We start from the raw sequence: 20,134 nt of genomic DNA, 5'->3' as shown, positions 1-20,134 counted from the left end.
GGTGCAGTACGAGTATGGGGAGAAGGTGAGCCGCATGCTGGTGAACCAGCTGCAGAGGCAGGCTGCGTCCAGGGAAATTTTGAAGATCCGGACTGGGGCTGGGGATGTGGTATCAGAGCCAGGGAAGATAAATGAGGCATTTAGAAAGTATTACCAGGGACTTTATGAGGCAGACCCAGGAGGGGAGGAGGGGGACATGAGGTGGTTTCTGGACGAGTTGGAATTTCCCCAGATGGAGGAAGCAAAGAGGCAGGCATTGGAGGAGCCCCTGGGGCTGAGGGAGGTGCTGGATAGTATCAGGGGTATGAAGTCGGGGAAGGCTCCTGGGCCGGATGGGTACCCGGCAGAATTTTATAACGAATTTGCGACGGACCTGGCACCACATCTGTTGGGGGCGTTTAATAAAGCACTGGAGAAGGGGGAGTTGCTGGAGCCGATGAAGCAGGCAGCAATCATACTAATCCCCAAAAAAGGGAAGGATCCGGTGGAAAGTGGGTCGTATAGACCCATATCACTATTGAACATGGATGTGAAAGTATTGGCTAAGTTGTTGGCAGGGAGGATGGAGGATCGTGTCCCAGGGTGGTTGCAGAAGATCAAACAGGCTTCGTGAAGGGCAGGCAGCTCACGAGTAATATAAGACGGCTTTTGAATGTGGTAATGAATCCGTCGAGAGCTCTGATACCGGAGGTGGTGGTGTCCATGGACGCGGAGAAAGCATTTGATCGGTACTTGTTCGAAGTTTTGGGAACATGAGAGATTTGTGGCATGGGTGCGATTGCTGTATGTGGCACCAAGAGCGAGGGTGAGGACGAATGATATGAGCTCACAAAGCTTTGACTTACACAGGGGTACGAGGCAGGGGTGCCCGCTGTCGCCGCTGCTGTTTTTGCTGGCCATAGAGCCATTGGCGATGGCTCTCAGAGGGTCGGCAGAATGGCAGGGGATAATGATGGGCCAGAGGGAGCATCGGGTGTCGCTCTATGCCGATGTCCTCTTGCTGTATGTTTCAAATCCGTTGGAGAGTTTGGGAAGGATTATGAACCTGTTGGGAAGGTTTGGAGGGTTCTCGGGATACAAGCTGAATGTAGGGAAAAGTGAGGCATTCCCAGTGAATGAGCTGGCACAGCGAGCTAATTTAGGGGGGGTGCCATTTACGGTAGCGAGGGATAGGTTTAGGTACTTGGGGATTCAGGTAGCGAGGGAATGGACGGGGCTCCATCAGTGGAACTTAACAAAGCTGGTGGAGGAGGCCAGGGAGGATCTTAAGAGGTGGGATACACTGCACTTAACGTTGGCGGGGAGGGTCCAAGTGGAGAAAATGAATATTCTGCAGAGGTTCTTGTTTATCTTTCAGGCTCTCCCGATCTTTATACCAAAGGCCTTTTTTCAGAAAGTGGACACAATCATCTCTGATTTTGTATGGGCGGGGAAGGTGCTGAGGGTGGGGAGGACCCTGCTACAGAGGCAGAGGCAGCAAGGGGGGGTTGGCGTTACCAAACTTGCTTCATTATTATTGGGTGGCGAATGTGGACAAGGTGCGGCGGTGGTGGGAAGGAGAAGGGGTAGAGCAGGTTAGGATGGAGGAGGAATCTTGTAGGGGGTCTAGTTTGAGGGCTCCAGTGGCGGCAGCATTGCCAATGGCTCCGAGTAGGTATTCAGGGAGCCCGGTGGTGCAGTAAACGGCGATGATATGGAATCAGCTGAGGAGGCATTTTAGGGTGGAAGGGATGTCGGTGCTAACGCCGCTGTGCGAGAATCATGGGTTTGAGCCGGGAGGATGGATAGTGTATACAGGAGGTGGAGAGAAGTGGGGCTGGTGAAGATGAGGGATTTATATTTGGAGGAAGGGTTCGCCAGTCTGGAGGAGCTAAGGGAGGGGGTAGAGCCGCTGAGGGGCAGTGAATTCAAATATCTACAGGTTAGGGACTTTGCACGAAAGGTCTGGAAGGGGTTCCCTAGATTGCCGGCTTGCGTGGCCCCAGGATGGGAGTCTCTGAGGAGTCCAGGTAGGCCTCGAAGCATCGGAGCCAGTATTTAAAAATGTCCTTTGCCTCCAGTATTCGTGCTTCCAGATTGAGCTTCTCTGGTTTTAGGCCTGCGTCCATCCTGATGTAGTTTAGCTTATTAAATTGTTGTACCCTCAATAACGATGTTAGAGAGTAAAACGGTAAAGAAGGCTTTAATAAGCTAAGAACTAGCCTGGTGCCGAGACAGGCGCTTGCTGGGTGCTGCCTACAAGGTGGCCCCTTATATATGACTCCCAGGTGGGCGGAGCCAGAGGCGGAGTGGAGGCGGAGTCCCCCAGGGTTCCAAGCCCGGTCTTAAAGGGGACATCACCTTACATGATGATAAGGGTACAGTAATACAGTAACCGTTCATCACAGAGATCAATTGGGGAGTATGGAGTGAGGCACTGCGAAGGGTAAACGGGACCTCCTCTTGTGCAAGGATGAGCCTGATCCAGTTTAAGGTGGTGCACAGGGTGCATATGACTCGAGCGAGAATGAGTGGGTTCTTTCAGGGGGTAGCAGATGAGTGTGAGAGGTGTGGGCGGGGCCAGGGAATCATGCGCACATGTTTTGGGGTTGTAAAAAATTGGGAAGATTCTGGGCGGGAGGTTTCGCGGTCTTAGCCAGGACAGTGGAGGAGGGAGTGGACCCGGACCCTTTGGTGGCGATATTTGGGGTTTCAGAGAAGCCAGAGCTCATGGAGAGGAGGAAGGCCGATGTCTTAGCCTTCGCCTCTCTGATTGCACGGCGACGAATTGTGCTGGAGTGGCGGTCGCCATCGCCACCGGGGGTAGCAGCATGGTTGGGTGATCTGTATGACTTCCTGCGGTTAGAGAAGATAAAGTATGAGTTAAGGGGCTCAGCAGGGGAGTTTGAGAAAAGGTGGGGGATGTTTGTGACCGTGTTTGAGGAGCTGTTCGGCGCAGAGGGGTGGGGGGGGGGGGGGGGGGGTGGTGATTTGGGGGAGGGGGGTGAAAAAGGAGAAAAATCTGTACAAACTGTCTAGTTGATTGTTGGGAAGAATGTTTCCCGGGGCGTTTATTTGCTGTAACCTACTTTGATACAAGTTTGAATAAAATGCGTTTGAAAAATAAAAGTAAAACAGAATGATATTAAACTCTTGCAGAATTCCTTCAAGCAAGAGGTGAACCTGTTTCTGGCTGAGATCATCTGATATAAGATTAAATCAGGACCAGATTGATCTCCGGACTAGTTTTAATTGCCTAAAGGAATTCGAGAGGAACTTGCCAGATTTTGTCGTTTATTTGGCCGTGTGTTTTAGTTGGTTTTTCATCTCTTCTAGACTATATGGTTTCCAGATTGATTGGAATAGGGCGTGTATGATTTGTAAAACACGTATATCATATTTAAGCAGGACAGGTTGGATGGACCAGTAAATATTTTTCTGTCTTCATATTTTGATAATTATGCTTGAATTTAACTAAAGCTGAACGGGATGTATTAGAAACTAAGTATGCTTCTGTCAAAAATGTTACATAATTTCATGGTGTTAGACGTTAATAACTATCATCTATTCAAAAGTGTCCACTCATATATGCAGTTTATTTTATTTAATTACCACCGAACAAAGTTTGTGTGAAGGGAAAATGGCTTTTGAAGTGAGAGAAGCTATACTGTTTCCATGGAGTGACTTGTGGGTCCACATACACTTCTGCTGGGCTAATCATCCATCATCCTGCCATAAAGCTTCTTGGGTGTTGCCACTGTGTCCCTTGTGTAGTCATTTGTAATAAAATAATAACCATCTGGTATTCCTGTAACTATTAATTAGTTACATTTGAGAGCAAAGTTATTTTTGGACAAATGAATACAATACCATTGATTTTTTAAATGCTATTTATTATTTGCTTCAATCTAAACCAGTGTGTTTTAAGTGCACAGTGGTCCCATGTGCATTTTCATGCTCTGCTTAGATCAGACTAGACTTTTCGGTTTTTGCTTAATTCTCAACCTGTAAATTCTTTGTTTTACTGGCTCTTCAGTGCTGCTCGCTGCTCCGCAAAATGACAAAAATTAATTGATTCTGATTCTTAAAGAACAAATTAAATTAAGAAATACTAAGGCTGTACCTGAATTTGCAAGGCTGAAAGTGGAGAAAATCGGAATGATCATAGGCACATGTGGTTATATGCCTTGTACAAAGATAGTGAGCAGTTTATATGTATGGTTATATGTTATTAAGCAGCTTCTATCACGGAGTTTGTGTTATTGGTTCAATTTTTGTGTCTACCATAGCGAACAATATGCTGTCGATACCTTGTCTAATTGTGAATGTCAGTCAATTATATTCAGGCTAGATTTATTTTTATTTATTTCCTACAAGTCTGTCAAATGTATTTCATGATTTTAATTTGGTTCAATTTCCTCATCACCATCCCTCTATTTCTCTTCGCAATGGGTTGTCATATTCAGAATGTAAGGAGAAAGAGTTTGCACGTTTTACAAGGCTTCCAATGTCTTTTCTGCTCAGTGCATTTAGCATCAGACATACTTGATGTAAGATGTGTATAAAGTTTTCTTTGAGGGGAGAAACCACTTTAGGAAGGCGTCTCACCTGGAGGTCTGGCTTGCAGCTGATTAAATCCATCATGAGACCCCAGGGAGAAGGGAGTGTTATAATGGAGAAATACCATTGAAATTTGAAACTGTGACCACAACAGTCTGAAGGGACTACCTTAACCATTACTCTACCTGTCTTCTGCCAGATAGATTTTGAAGTATAGCAGTGAGCAGTGATTGTTCTGATCTTCATTGTTCGATATGGATTATGAAATCTGACAAGTCAGTCCCAGTTGTAAACCCAGTGTATCGTTTTATAAAAGAAAGTGTTTTAAACAAGGATTCTAGAAGTATTGCTGAAAATCTACAAAGCGTTTTTGTGAATTCATAATGACACATTTAAAGATTTAAATATCCTGAACTTTTTGTGAAAGTCTGGAAAGTAAACCTGGGCTCTCTGTTTTCATCTCAGTCAGAAAGTTGCAACTTGGAAATTATAATAATTATGGTAATTTCTGCATTCAATTTACTGCAGCCTCTAATGCTGACAGATGTGTGGTGCTTCATGTGGACTTCTGGTCTTTATCCAACTCTATTTTTTTTTCTTCCAGTTCCACAAAATGTGCCGACTCCCTCAAGGATTCGCAGTATAAATGGTTACAGAGTTGAGGTGAGCTGGGACGAGCCTGCTGAGGTCAGAGGTGTAATTGAGAAGTACATTTTGAAAGCATACAATGAGGACAGTCCCAGCACGCCCCTCATCAGGGCCAACTTTACTGACACCCGTTCCCTGGCAGGTAAACTCTACAGACTGGTGAAATAACCAGGAAAATGATTGTGTAATGAGTGTAATGCAGACTGTGCCTTAATTGAATTAAAGGCTGGGTGTCACAGATACAGACACCTGTCCAATTAAAGACAGGATAAGGTGTTTACTATTGCTGTATGGGGCTACACGAAGATGACAAGAATCATTCCGCCCACAGATTAAGATAATGAAGAGGAACAGATTATGGGTGATGCTGGCCAAGCAGTCTCTGATGAGGCTGCACAAAATAGAAAAGTGTGTTGGTAGCACATTTATGCAGGCTGCGTACTTAATATTTTAATTTGGTTGTTTTAAACTGTTATTTCTGCATAATAAGGTAATTTACACGTGCCAATTCTTGTTTGTTCCCTTTGTAGGAAACTTGACTGGCCTGATTCCTTTTACAAATTATAGCATAACATTGACTGTCTGCACTATGGCTGGCTGTGCAGAAAGTGCAGGCACATGGAAACTTACAACACCAGAAGAAGGTAGAGCATTTAGAAGGTTTTAGCTTCCACATTTCAATGATGAATAATAAAATAGGTGAATAGCTAAGAATTGCAAAGCCATTTGCTGGAAAACTCCAACCTAATTTGATGACAAAGTACATTGCCAGACCATAATTGTTCCATTTTTGGTGAGAAAATGAATCAAACTCGATACCGTTTAATGACATGCATCTTTAATAGCTGTAATGCAGATTAATGGGCTTTTTAATTGCTGTTACATTGTTCATGCAAGAGCCTCGTCGTTAATATGAGGCATCTGAAAGATTAATGAAAGCTTCTTCATTTTACTGCAGCAGAGAAGTAAATCTAGAGACAGTCTGACTAAAAAGAATTGATTGTATGGCAAAGTATGAAATTGGAAATCAAATGCTTGATTTCCATGAGCTTCTTAAAATGACAAAGTATTTTATTTTTGCTAAGCCTTCTTAGTACGTTCAAGTTTACCACATTATTTAAGCCATTTTATTTAACCTTCAAGTTCATTATTTGGACTGCTGTTGCTCACTGGGATAGGTTTCGATTTTGCCATGATGTCTAAACATAGCCTTGAATATGCTGCATATCCCCAAAGACAGTGCAGACCACAAGCCCAGCCATATAAATTTCATTCAAAACTGCAAATGACTTCAAAGTTTTAGTGCCAAGGAACAGATTCTTCTATAGAAACATATAATAGATTTACTTTGCAGTGCTGTGAAAGAGTAATTACCATTTTTAATCTAATTTGGCGACTGTTCCTTGAATACCTAAGTGGAACCATGGAGTGACTTTAACAAGAAATTAAACACAGAATAAAAATAACACACCGGAATCAACTCGGCTTTAAATGCACAAAAATCATTTTTAAATCAATTAAGTTAGTGATCAGGTGTTATATATGTTTTCTCAATTAATAACATTGGTAAGAAGTAAGACAAGTATTGTAGTTTATGTTATTATTGAACATGCTTATATGAAGAGTAAGCAGCTTTTTTTAAATCAATTACTTTTGATCCAGTCTGTTATAGTTTAGAGTCAATTCTTGCTCCTTATCTTCTTTAATCAAACTACTCATGCCATGAAACAACTACAAAGATGGAATCAATATATAATTTTTTTTATTCATTTGTGGAACGTGAGCATTGCTGGCAAGGCCAGCATTTATTGTCCATCCCTAATTGCCCTTGAAAAGGTAATAGTGACCTGCTTTCTTGAACCGCTGCAGTCCATGTCGGGTAGCTGCACCCTCATGGCTGTTGGGAAGTGAGTTCCAGATTGTTGACCGAGTAACAGTGAAGTAACAGCGATATGGTTCCCTGTCAGGATGGTGTGTGACTTGGAGAGGAACTTTCAGATGGTAGCATTCCTGACCTTGGTTTTCTAGCTGGTGGAGGTTGTGAGTTTGGAAGGTGCTGTTGACGGAGTCTTGGTGGTTGCTGCAGTGCATCTGCTAGATTGCCACACTGCTGCCATTGTGGGAGTGGACGTTTAGGTGTTGGTTGAGGTGCCGATCAAGTGAGATACTTGTCTTGAATGGTGCTGGGCTTCTTCAGAGTTATTGGAGCTGCGTTCATCCAGGCACATGGAAGGTATTTTATCACACTACTGACTTATGCCATGTGGATCGTGGACAGGCTTTGGTGAGTCAAGAGGTGAATCACTTGCCACAGATTTTCCAGGCTCTGAGCTGCTCTTGTAGCCACAGCATTTGTATGACTAGTCCAGTTACATTTCTGGTTATTGGCAACCCCCATTATGTTAATGGTGATGGATTCTGTGCTGGTAATGTCACTGAATGTCAAGGGCAGGTGGTTAGATTCTCTATTGTTGCAGACGGTCATTGCCTGCCGCTTGTGCTACTTGCCATTTATCAGCCCAAGCTTAAATATTGTCCTGGTCTTGCTGCATGTGTGCATGGACTTCTTCAGTATCTGAGAAGAAGAGAATGGTACTGAGCACTATGCAATCATCTGTGGAAATCCCCACTTCTGACCCTATACTGGAGGGAAGTTCATTGCCATGCAATTGGGTCAATGGTGGCAGATTGGTAATGTCACCAGTAATCCAGAGGACAAAGATTAAAATCCCACTGGATCATATGGTGGAAATTAAATTCAATGAATATATCTGTGATGGTTACCATGGCAACCATCATTGTTGTCAAAACTCATCTGGTTCACTAATGTATTTTAAGCAAGAAAATCTACCATTCTTACCCTCTCTGACCTACATGTGACTCCAGACCCACAGTAATATGGTTGACTCTTAACTGCCCTCTGAAATATCCTAGTAAGCCTTTCAGTTCAATGGCAATTAGGAGTGGGTAACACGTGCTGGATTTTTAATGCCACATCCCACAAAAGAATAAAAAAATTTGAAGACGTGTGAGCCCAGGGCACTACTCTGAGGAACTCCTGCAAAGGTGTCTTGGAACTAAGATGATCGGTCTCCAACAACAAAATCATCTTCCCTGGTGCTCAGTATGACTCAAACCGGTGGAGAGTTTCCCCCTGATTCCCATTTGCTTCAATTCTGCTGGGGTTTCTTGACTCGACACTTGGTCAAATGCTGTCTTGATGTCAAGAGCAGTCACTCTCACCTCACCAATTACTGTGCAGAGGATGTATTTGTGTGCTGGAAGAGTGTTCCTATTCATGCACTGAACAGTACTTTTCATAGATTTCCTCGTTATTCCTGTGCTCAGCACCACAGTATATGGAAAAAGTTTCTCAATACTTGAATCACTGGAACAGATCATTATCAGGTTCCTATTTTTTCCCTACAGATGCTGCTTGACCTTCTCAGTATTTTCAGCATATTTTGTTTAGTTTCAGATTTTCAGCATCTGCAACATTTTGCCTTTTGTATTATCAGGCTCAATTTCCAAACTGAAATTATTTCCATGCAGTGCTGAAGAACAAATCAGATCCAGTGTACGTCTGTACAAAATTGTATTTAGTCAGAGTAGGCGGGCAGCACAGCAGCACAGTGGTTAGCACAGTTGCTTCACAGCGCCAGGGTCCCAGGTTTGATTCCTGGCTTGGTTCACTATCTGTGTGGAGTCTGCATGTTTGTCGGGAGGGGGGGGGATCACCCTGAATGCCCCTTAAAAATTGGGGCACCCCCCCGGCATGTTGACGCTCTGGGAAACCCTCCACGCCCTGATGCCGCGATTGCCCCCCCCCCCCCCCCCCCCCCCCCCACTTCTGACCCCTCCGGGCATCCCTTATTCTCCTGCCCCCATGACAACTGGGACTTACCTTTTCAAAGGTCCTGGGACTTACTCCCAGGCAGTGTGCTGCAGTACCACATATAGCCACTACAGCACTGTGCCTGGCTGTCTCAAGAGCTGTCAGTCAATCAGATTTTCCGACAGCTCTCACAGGCGAGACGTTTTTCCAAGGGTGACAGAAGTCCTGCTCACTGCCAATCAACGCTCAAGTGAGTGTTTAATGGCAGTGGGAGTTTCCGAGTTGGTGGCTGCGTGTTAGGTGTCGGCTCTTGGGATGGCAAACACTGATCGCCAGCCACAATTAAAATTCTACCCCTGCTGTTTATTACAGAAAATTTACAGTTTCACTTCATTCAACAAATATTTATAATTAGACATTTCAACATTGATTAAAGCAATAGTAAGTGAGAACTCTGAAAATGTTTCAAATAAATATCAAAATAAAGCATTATAACTGATTTAAATAAACGTAGCCGTTTCATGTTCCAATTCTATGTACTTTGGGCAATTTGCATCAGAAATTTGCAATCAAGAAAGGAATCAAGGGTTATGCGGATAATGGTGGGAAAGTGGAGTTGAGGATTATCATGCCAGATCAGTCATGAACTCATTGAATGGTGGAGCAGACTCGATGGGCCGAATCGCCTAATTCTGCTCCTTTGTCTAATGGTCTTATGGTAAATTATTGCATTTTTTTCAAAACAGTAATCAATAGAATTTCCACTTCAAAACCAAGTGCTTCGGCTGTATGGGACTCCCCCCTCTCATACGTATATTACTATTGTTTTAAGATTTAAAAAACCACAACAGTTGCTGCTGTACATAATTCTAAACCCTGCCATTACAAATGACTTTTGATTCCATATTCAGAGGTAAAAATATTTCAAAGTTTAAAAAGTGACAAAAAAATGGAAAGGTGTAAAATATGCCAAAAACTGTAATGCAATTGCAAAGAAACACCCCAAAGTTGAATAGTTATATAGTAGAAAACAATTGCATGGTTAAAAAATAACTTTTAGATATCACTGCTTAATTGGCTTTGTGGTCAATGGTTCAGCACCTCCCTTTGTAGTTAGAGCTCAGACTCACAGTAGACAAGAGTCAGCAAATACTCATGCCTGATGATTTATCAGATGTTTCATTCAATTGCTTGGTGAATGTGCCATTCATATTAACATTAATCTTTGGTTTAGACATATCTATCCTGCCCAGTGAATTGTTGGGCTTTTTATTCTGCCGAACTCAAACTCGGCAGTGTTGATACAGTGTGTTTTTGCAAATGTTGCATTGATACAAGTGCTTCAGTCCAAGAATATTCTATTTTGTAGAAAACAAACTGGAGACTTTACTCATTCATAATAAAAATGTTGAAGTGCATTTTCATTTTGATTATCTGGGCAGCGGTAGTGGAGTCAATTATGAGCCCCTTGTAGAACAGGTCTGAATTTCATTCCATTGAAATCAATGGAACATAAATCGGCTGGGTTTCACAATGGACAGCTGATCTGTTCTGCTAGTTAACTTGTTCAGGCAATAAAAATTTGAATTTACCCCTTGATCTTCCAACTCCATTCAGCAGTGTTTTGTTTGAATGCAGTATTGCACGTGGACCAAAATAAAAAATCACAATTACACACACACTGCAATCACAATCTATAGTACTATTGCTGTCAACAAGAATACAAGTTTAAACATCATAATTTATAAGATAATGTGATTTACTTTCAAAGCTGCTGCAGGTGAGGTCAAATCTAGGAAGTAATTATATTTTCCATTGCGTTCCTAATTTATGCATTTATTTTGATATTCAAATTTTCACCTCTCAAAAACGTTTGCTTGAACTGCACCACTTGTTTGAAAGCTTATACCAAAATTGACGTTAATAGGACCATGAAATAATACAAACTGCATGCTAAATGTTCACCTACAGCAAAGCCTATTGATTTTTTTTCATGAATTGCCAGGATAGTGTGATATGCAGAGTCTGATATTGACATTTGGTCTTGCCTTGGGTAACTAAATCTTGACCTGGGGCATATAGCGTATTCATCATTGAAAACTTCCCTGCTGAAAAATATGCTGACACTTCTTGATGTTTATATTCAAGATTGATGCAGTTCAATCCCATGCAGATGTTGTACAACTGAGCCTGATTTTGTGTGTTCATATCGCAGTCCCCATATTTGAAGTTGCAGTTATTTATGCTTTAATTTATCTTTATTATAAAGTTATTGTTACGGTGGTTCTCCGGAAAGATTTCTAAGTGTGGCAGCAAGCAGGAACTGTTGTGAGCTTCCCAGCGCTCGGCCCGGCCAGGCCAGCAATGATATACGGGTCGATGCGCCCCCCCCCGCCCCCCCCCCCCCCGCCTCCGCTAACAAGGTTGAGCAGCAAGTAAATAGCTCCTGCACAGCCAGCCCCACTCAGCTCGCAGCCATTGCACCGAGACGACTGGCCCCAAGGTTTGGAGGCGCAGATCTGGGGAGACTCCTAGGTGCGGTCGAGACCAGGAGGGATATCCTGTTTCTCCGAAGGTCCGGAGGGTGAGCTACAAGGTTGCCAGTGCTGCACGGGATGAAGTGGCAGCAGCCGTAAGCTCGGCAGTGTGACCAGGAGGACAGGCCACCAGTGCTGCAAGAAGGTCAACGACCTACACCGGGCAGCACAGGAGAGTTGACACCAGACCCTCCCTCCACCGGAGCCTTCTAACCCTCCAATGCGGCCAGTCACCGCCCAACCCTCCATCACATCCCCCAACCCACCCTTCATACCTGCCTCCCTTCAGCCCAACCCTCCCATCATCCCAACCCTCCCTTCACATCCCCACCCCCCAGCACTGTGATCCACGCGGTGGCTAATGATACCCTCCCTGTATCTCCGCAGGAGGAGCTCTCTCACAATCCCCGGGAGAGGGCACAGAGTGGCGGAGGGGTGCCGGGCACAAGAATCCTCACGGCATTCAAGCAACAGGCCCTGGAGGTGACAGGGTTGGCCAAGGACAGAGCGGTCACCAATGCAGAGGTCAGCGCATGCTGCAGAGGTGAGGATCCACCGGGCCCCGCCTGGATGGACTGTCACACGTGAGGTGTTAATGCCATACAGATGGATCCAACCCTCCCACTGATCATGTGTTCATTCTCCCGCAGGTCCTCCAGCCGACAGCACTGACCAATTTAGGGTAGCCTCCTCCCCTGCCTCCCATGAGAGCACGTCAGAGGAGAGCTCCAAGGGTTCCCCAGTCATTTTGTCACAGCTGTCATACCCACCCTCCACCAGTGCAGACACATGCACCTCAGTAGGCAACGTTAGTTGACTTCTGGGGCACAATCTAGTGAGCACCACACAGTTGCTGATGCACATCAGGTGGAGGCAGGAACCCCCAGCTGAGACAGCAATCGGAGGGCTGCTGGATCCCAGGACCCAGCTGGGTCCCAGTCAGATGCTGAGCCTCTGGAAGAGGTTTACCCGTAGCTGATGGACATGTTAGGGAACGGCCGGGACTTTCAGAAGGAGATGTCAGCGCCACTCCAGCATGTCCATAGCCAATTGGAAGAGGCCCAGAGGCTATGGGCACAGGAGATATTGCCGGCAATGCCTGGCACCAAGGCCGACACTGCTAGGGTGCCGACCGCAATGAAAAGCCTGGTGCACAACGTCAGCAGCATGAGTGAACGTGTCCAGGGCGTGGCTCAGTCAGTGCCGACCATGGCTGTGGGCCTCGGCAGACTGTCTCTTTCGATGGGGGACATGACCCAGTATGAGACTGACCTTTATGAGGCATTGGAGGACATGTCCCACTCTCAGATGGGAATGGCCGAGGCACTGCGGAGTTTGTCCCAGTCGCCGGTGGGCATTGCGTAGTCACTGCAGATCACTGAGCAGCATTGTCAAGGGCATCGACCCCATGGTGCAGACATTGGGAGCCCCCTGGGTTGATAGAGCCAGATGATGCAGGGGCAGCCAGGGCTAGAACCAGCTGCCCCTCCGACCCGAGGTGAACCCCAAGGCCATATGGCCACCAATCAGGAGGAAGGGGTGCTGGGTGGCAATCCAGACCCATCCTATGGACTGACGACGGTGGCCACCAGCTCCCCCGAGTTCCACCCCTCTCATGAGGCCGCGTCTCGCAAGCAGCACCTGGAACAGGGAGGCAGGGCTGTGCATGTGCTGCTAACAAATGCATCATGGCCTTCCGGCCCCAGAGCCCCCAGTGGACGTCCGTCAGAGGCATCAAAGGCCACAGGATGAGGTAAGCAGCTAGTCTGCCTCCACCTCTGATGTGCATTCTGGGGACACACCTAGTCGTAGCAGTAGAGCAAGGAAGATAAATCACATCAAGGATCACAAAGGGCACTGGGGAGGGCGGGGGGGGTGGGGGTGGCGGGGGGCGCGTGGGGGGGGGGGCAGTGTAAGCAGTGAAGTGTGTGTTGGGGGTGGAGGACAACGGAGCTTTGTGGGGGGTTTGGAGGGAGGGAGGGAGGTGGGGTGGCACCATTGAGATAGTGGGGCAATGTTGTACAGTTGGATGAGGAGCATTAAAATACCCTCAACACAGCCTGTATGACATCTCTGGCTCTTTGTTCCGCGATGCAAACTGACCGCCAATCCCATATCCCATACCCTCAGACATGCCCCCGCCCCCCCACCCAGTACGCCCTGCCCACTCACATCTAGCTGCGGACATGTGCCCAGGGCCGGGGCCTATCCCCTGGGTTGGCTGCTGTATCTGCGGTGCTGCCTCCCACAGTGTTCAAGCGTCACATGCTACATGGCCTGCCCACCCACAAGGACCCAGTTGGGATGTGTGAGGTGTTCACTTAACCATGATTACCAATTCTCTATTAGCAATAGCCATCAGCCACATGGCCAGAGGCCTCCGCGGTCCGTGGGAGTTGTGGGTGTTTGCTGAATTGCCCCCAGTCTGGGAACACATGGTCCAAGGGTTGGCATGGCGGGCCCGTGCATGTCCGACACACCCAGCCACACCCCGCAGTGTCCTCCCAGCCCCGACATTCCCAGCCCCCCATGGCGGCCCGCCCCCACTGCTCCCCCAGTTGCCCTCCCCTCACAGAGCACATGCCCAGTGCCCCCGGGCTCATTGCCTGTGAACCAAGATGGTTGCTCACCTCCTCGGCTCCCCGAAGCAGCCCATCCGCCAGGTTCATGTTTTTCAAAAGGAGTTCTAATCAGCACCAGTGGACAACTAGCTGGGGAGGCAAGGATGACAGGAGGCCGTTGGATAAAAGGTGGCTCCCATTAATTACATGCAAATAGGGCTTAAGTGGTGATAATTGGTTTCTTGACACGTGACGGCGAGGTCCCAATTTTGCCGACAGGAATGGTTTGCCGACCAGCTCGGTTCTCATTTTCCGCCTTGTGGTAAACCACTGTTGCACCTCTATTAGGTGATGTATGGTAGGACCTGTACTACAGGCACGTTGGTAGTCCCTGCCTGCTGGCTCTGCCCAGCAGGCGGAGTATAAATGTGTGTGTCCTCCATGCTGCAGCCATTTTGGCAGCTGCTGTGGGAGGCCACACATCTGAGAGCAATAAAGCCTCAGTTGTATTCAACTCTTGTCTTTGTGCAATTGATCGTGCATCAATGTATTGCTCGAAGATTTTCAAAAGATGGATCTGCGTATCAAGCCGGATCATCTGCAGCTGGATCCGCAATCAAGCGACGCCAAAAAGGACTTTCAGTACTAACTAGCTTGTTTCAACACGTACATCAACTCGGCGCCCAGCCCTGTCTCGGAGGCTCAGAAAATACAGATCCTGTACTCAAGGTTGAGCTCCAACGTCTTTCCGCTGATCCAGGACGCGCCAAACTACGCCGAAGCCACGACGCTTCTCAAAGAAAATTGCACTCAGAAGACGAACACGCTCTTCGCCAGGCACGTACTCGCCACTCGCTCGCAACTCCCTGGTGAGTCCATAGATGACTTCTGGCGGGCCCTAATCCCACTGGTCCGGGACTGTGACTGTCAGGCCGTTACAGCCACTGAACATTCAAACCTCCTTTTGTGGGACGTGTTTGTTACGGGGATTGGGTTGGACCTCATACGCCAGCGACTGTTAGAAGGGGCCACGCGCGATCTAGCAGAGACAAAGAAGCTAGCGCTCTCTATGACTGTCGCCTCGCAGAACAGTCAGGCCTACACCCCCAGCCGTGCGGCCCACCCCTCCTACGCATCGGGGACCCCACAGACGGCCGCCCCAGCGGGGGCCTTACCCAGCCAATACGCCTGCATCAGGCGCCAGCCAGCGAACCCCGGGGGTCCCGGATGTTACTTTTGCGGACAGCAGAAACACCCCCGCCAACGCTGCCCGGCCCATGCTGCCCTTTGTAAGGCTTGCGGGAAGAAGGGGCACTTCGCCGCAGTGTGCCAGGCCCGTGCAGACGCCACTATCATCCCCACCCCCCTCATTTACGGACAATGGGCGCCACCATCTTCACGTCCCCGGACCACGCACGGCCAGTGGGCGCCGCCATCTTCTCCCCCTCAGACCACGCGCAGCCAGTGGGCGCCGCCATCCTCTCCCCCTCAGACCAAGCAGGGCCAGTGGGCGCCACCATCTTCCACTCCGCGCAACACGTGCGGCCCATAGGCGCCGCCATCTTGTTCAACCCCCGCCACGTGCGGCCCATGGGTGCCGCCATTTTGTCCTGCTCAAGATCTTCAGGCGCCGCCATTTTGTCTCCCCCACGGCACAGGGGCACCGCCAGCATTCCAGGACCTGTGCCCCTCGGGCTCCCCATCATCCAACACCAGCGACGACCGACCACGACTCGCCTCAGTGACCATCGACCAGTCTCGTCCGCACAACCTGGCCACCACATCGACCAGCGTTAAAATCAACGGACACGTGACCTCTTGCCTGCTGGGCTCCGGGAGCACCGAAAGCTTCATCCACCTGGATACGGTAAGGCGCTGCTCCCTCGCGGTACACCCCACCAACCAAAGAATCTCCCTGGCCTCTGGATCCCATTCCGTGGTGACCCGGGGGTACTGTACAGTCACACTCATGGTCCAGGGCGTAGAATTCAGCGGCTTCCACCTCTACGTCCTCACTAACCTCTGCGCTGCCCTATTACTCGGCCAGGACTTCCAGTGCAACCACCAGAGCCTAACCCTGAAATTCGGCAGGGCCCTACCACCCCTTACTGTGAGCAGCCTCGCGACCCTAAAGGTCGATCCGCCTTCCCTCTTCGCAAATCTAACCTCGGATTGCAAACCCGTCGCCACCAGGAGCAGACGGTACAGCACCCAGGACAGGACCTTCATCAGATCCGAGGTCCAGCGGCTGCTTCGGGAAGGCATCATTGAGACCAGCAACAGCTCCTGGAGAGCCCACGTGGTAGTAGTTAAAACTGGGGAGAAACACAGAATAGTCGTGGACTACAGCCAGACCATCAATCGGTACACGCAGCTCGACGTGTACTCCCTCCCACGCATATCTGATATGGTCAATCAGATTGCACAGTACCGGGTCTTCTCAACAGTAGACCTCAAATCCGCCTACCACCAGCTCCCCATTCGTAAATCTGACCATCCATACACTGCCTTCGAGGCAGAAAGCCGCCTCTATCACTTCCTCAGGGTTCCTTTCAGCGTCACAAACGAGGTCTCGGTCTTCCAAAGGTAGATGGACCGAATAGTCAACCGGTATGGTTTGCGGGACACCTTTCCGTACCTAGACAACATCACCATCTGCGGCCATGATCAGCAGGACCACGATGCCAACCTTGCCAAATTTCGCCACACCGCCACTCTCCTAAACCTCACCTACAACAAGGAGAAGTGCATGTTTAGCACGACCCGCTTAGCCATCCTTGGCTATGTGGTCCAGAACGGAGTTCTGGGGCCTGATCCCGACTGCAAGCACCCGCTCATGGAGCCATCCCTCCCCCACTGCACCAAGGCACTCATACGTTGCCTGGGGTTCTTTTCATACTACGCCCAGTGGGTCCCAAACTATGCGTCAAGGCCCGCCCACTCATACAGTCCACCCATTTTCCCCTGACGGCCGAGGCATAACAGGCCTTCGCCCGTATCAGAGCCGATATCACCAAGGCCGGGATGCACGCAGTAGACGAGACACTGACCTTTCAAGTAGGGAGCGACGCCCTCGCCGCCACCCTCAATCAGGCAGGCAGACCCGTGGCATTCTTTTCCCGCACCCTTCATGCCTCAGAAATTCGGCACTCATCCATCGAAAAAGAGGCCCAAGCTATCGTTGAAGCTGTGCGGCATTACCTGGCCGGCAGGAGATTCACTCTCCTCACTGACCAACGGTCGGTAGCCTTCATGTTCAATAACACACAGCGGGGCAAGATCAAGAATGATAAAATCTTGCGGTGGAGGATCGAGCTCTCTACCGACAATTACGAGATTTTGTATCGCCCCAGCAAGCTCAACGAGCCCTCAGACGCCCTATCCCGAGGTACATGTGCCAGCGCACAAGTAGACCGACTCCGGACCCTGCACGACAGCCTTTGTCACCCGGGAGTCACACGGTTGTACCATTTTATAAAGGCCCGCAATCTGCCCTATTCCATCGAGGAAGTACGGACAATCACCAGGGACTGCCAGGTCTGCGCGGAGTGCAAGCCGCACTTCTACCGGCCGGACCATGCGCGCCTGGTGAAGGCGTCCCACCTCTTTGAGCGCCTCAGCGTGGATTTCAAAGGGCCCCTCCCCTCCACCAACCATAACACATATTTTCTCAGAGTGGTCGATGAGTACTCCAGATTCCCTTCGCCATCCCATGCCCCGATATGACGTCTGCCACCGTCATCAAAGCCCTCAACACAATCTTCGCTCTGTTCGGTTTCCACGCCTACATCCACAGTGACAGGGGATTCTCATTCATGAGTGATGAGCTATGTCAGTTCCTGCTCAGCAGGGGTATCACCTCCAGCAGGATGACAAGCTATAACCCCCGGGGAAACGAACAGGTAGAGAGGGAGAACGGGATGGTATGGAAGGCCGTCCAACTGGCCCTACGGTCCAGGAACCGACTGGCCTCCCGCTGGCAGGAGGTCCTCCCTGATGCACTACATTCCATTCGGTCACTACTGTGCACCGCCACTAACAACACTCCCCATGAATGTATTTTGGCCTTCCCCAGGGAGTCCACATTGGGGTGTCGCTCCCGACTTGGCTTGTAGTTCCAGGACCTGTCCTGCTCCGTAGGCACGTCCGACTCCACAAGGTGGACCCGTTGGTGGAGAGGTTGCAATTGCTCCATGCAAACCCCCAGTATGCCGACATGGTGTACCCCGATGGCTGCCAGGATACTGTCTCCCTCAGGGACCTGGCACCAGCAGGTTCCACACACACACCCCTCTGGCCCGGTGCCACCCTCCCCTCCCTGGCGCTCCCAGCAGCAACCCCCCCAGGACCATCCGTCCTCCCCCAGCCCACGCCCGAGGATGAAGAGGATTTTGGCTCGCTCCCAGAGTCACCGAACATCAGACCAGCATCGGCATCGCCGCCACCACTACGTCGCTCCCAGCGGCACATCAAGGCCACGGACCGGTTAAACCTCTAACTGGTCCACTGGAATTCAAAATACATTTTTTTCTCTCAAATATTGTAAATGTAAAACCATTTGTTGTATATAGTTCTCCACCACCCTCGCCTGACTCAATTTTAACAGGGGATGAATGTGGTAAACCACTGTTGCAACTCTATTAGGTGATGTATGGTAGGACCTGTACTCCCAGTGGGCAGAGTATAAATGTGTGTGTCCTCCATGCTGCAGCCATTTCGCCAGCTGCTGTGGGAGGCCGCACATCTTAGAGCAATAAAGCCTCAGTTGTATTCGACTCTCGTCTTTGTGCAATTGACCGTGCATCATGCCTCTCCTGCCATTCACCGGCCATGATTCACTCGAACGAGAACGCAACGAGGCCATAGAAGGTTGCCCTTAGAAAGTGCAACCTGAGTTTGTTAAAATACTTTAGATTGGTAAGATGACGGAACTTCTTAACGGACAGTTCAAACCTAAGAATAATTGTGTCCATACTTGAAGATAACCTGCCATTAGTATTATTTTCACTTTTTGTGAAATTGAGCAAAGTAGCTGGTGTAAGAAATGTCAGGTTGCTGAATCAAGTTTTTTAAGGCTGGGTTTTATCTCCTTCATAGTTATGCAGCAGGACTGGCCAGCGCAGAACCTTCCCAATACATCTAAATTGACATCTGTCAATAGATAATTGGCGTGTAACCTCCGTGGAGTGGCAATCTGAGTTGAATTGCCACTCCTTTCTAGTTACTTATCGGGAAAAGAAGCTGCTCCTTCCTCACCAACTCTGCCAAGGGACTCCACCCTACTCCCTGAACCCCCTTATGATCCCCGACTACCTCTCTGAACCCCCACAGAGCTACCCCCAACACATCACAGGACTCCCTGACTGCATTCCCCTACCCTCCTCACAACCCTCCACTGACCAGCCCTCCCAACCACCTGACCATGTCCACCACCCCCGTACCCACTTACATCACAAGCCTACCCGCTCCTTTCTCACCTGACGTTCCGACTCAGGCTGAGCGAGAACAGTGTAGTGTAGCGGGTTCCCGAGGCGTGGTGTCAAGGGCAGGGGAGTCAGAAGTAAGGAAGCCATGCCCCCTTTTTTACAGCCCAAAAGCAGATAGCTTTAGAGGTCCATTCACTTTAGGAAGCCAGGGAACAGGTGGGTTTCATGGGTCGGAGGTATGGTGGCAGTCCCATGGGGGTTCAGTGGGTAGCCTGGGACCATGTGGGGATCAGGGAGTCGGGGAGGTGGGGGAGGGTGGGGAGTCGGGGGGGGGGGGGGTGGAGGAGTCCCTTTGCAGGGTCGGTGGGTTAGTCAGGGGGTCTTGTGGAGGATTGTGGGGCGAGGTCAGTCCAATATCAACCCAGTAGCTAGAGCTGGTTTTAATTCTTCTAACCTTTACTGGGTAACTATGACTGGAAGGCAAAAGAAACCATACGAAATTTACAATTTATATTGTACTTCTGGATGGTTCCCATTGCGGGACAATTGCCCAACAGAAGTTTGAAATTCCCCAGTACATCTTTGGGC

At 48.9% G+C, this 20,134-nt stretch overlaps 1 protein-coding gene across 1 annotated transcript in view; it reads left to right on the top strand.

Annotated features, from left to right (window-relative positions):
• ush2a (Usher syndrome 2A (autosomal recessive, mild)) overlaps window positions 1-20,134 on the top strand; it is a 1,730,413-nt gene that overhangs the window by 770,790 nt on the left and 939,489 nt on the right. The window contains exons 30-31 of the mRNA XM_072506478.1: window positions 5,144-5,329; window positions 5,718-5,831. Of these exons, the coding sequence (XP_072362579.1) occupies window positions 5,144-5,329; window positions 5,718-5,831 (300 nt within the window). The remainder of the gene's footprint in view (window positions 1-5,143; window positions 5,330-5,717; window positions 5,832-20,134) is intronic.

Source organism: Scyliorhinus torazame, chromosome 1 (assembly GCF_047496885.1).
Source record: "Scyliorhinus torazame isolate Kashiwa2021f chromosome 1, sScyTor2.1, whole genome shotgun sequence".
Taxonomy (NCBI): Eukaryota; Metazoa; Chordata; class Chondrichthyes; order Carcharhiniformes; family Scyliorhinidae; genus Scyliorhinus; species Scyliorhinus torazame.
The sequence above is the reverse complement of the archived record's forward strand: the minus strand, read 5'-3'. Positions and strand labels throughout refer to the sequence as shown.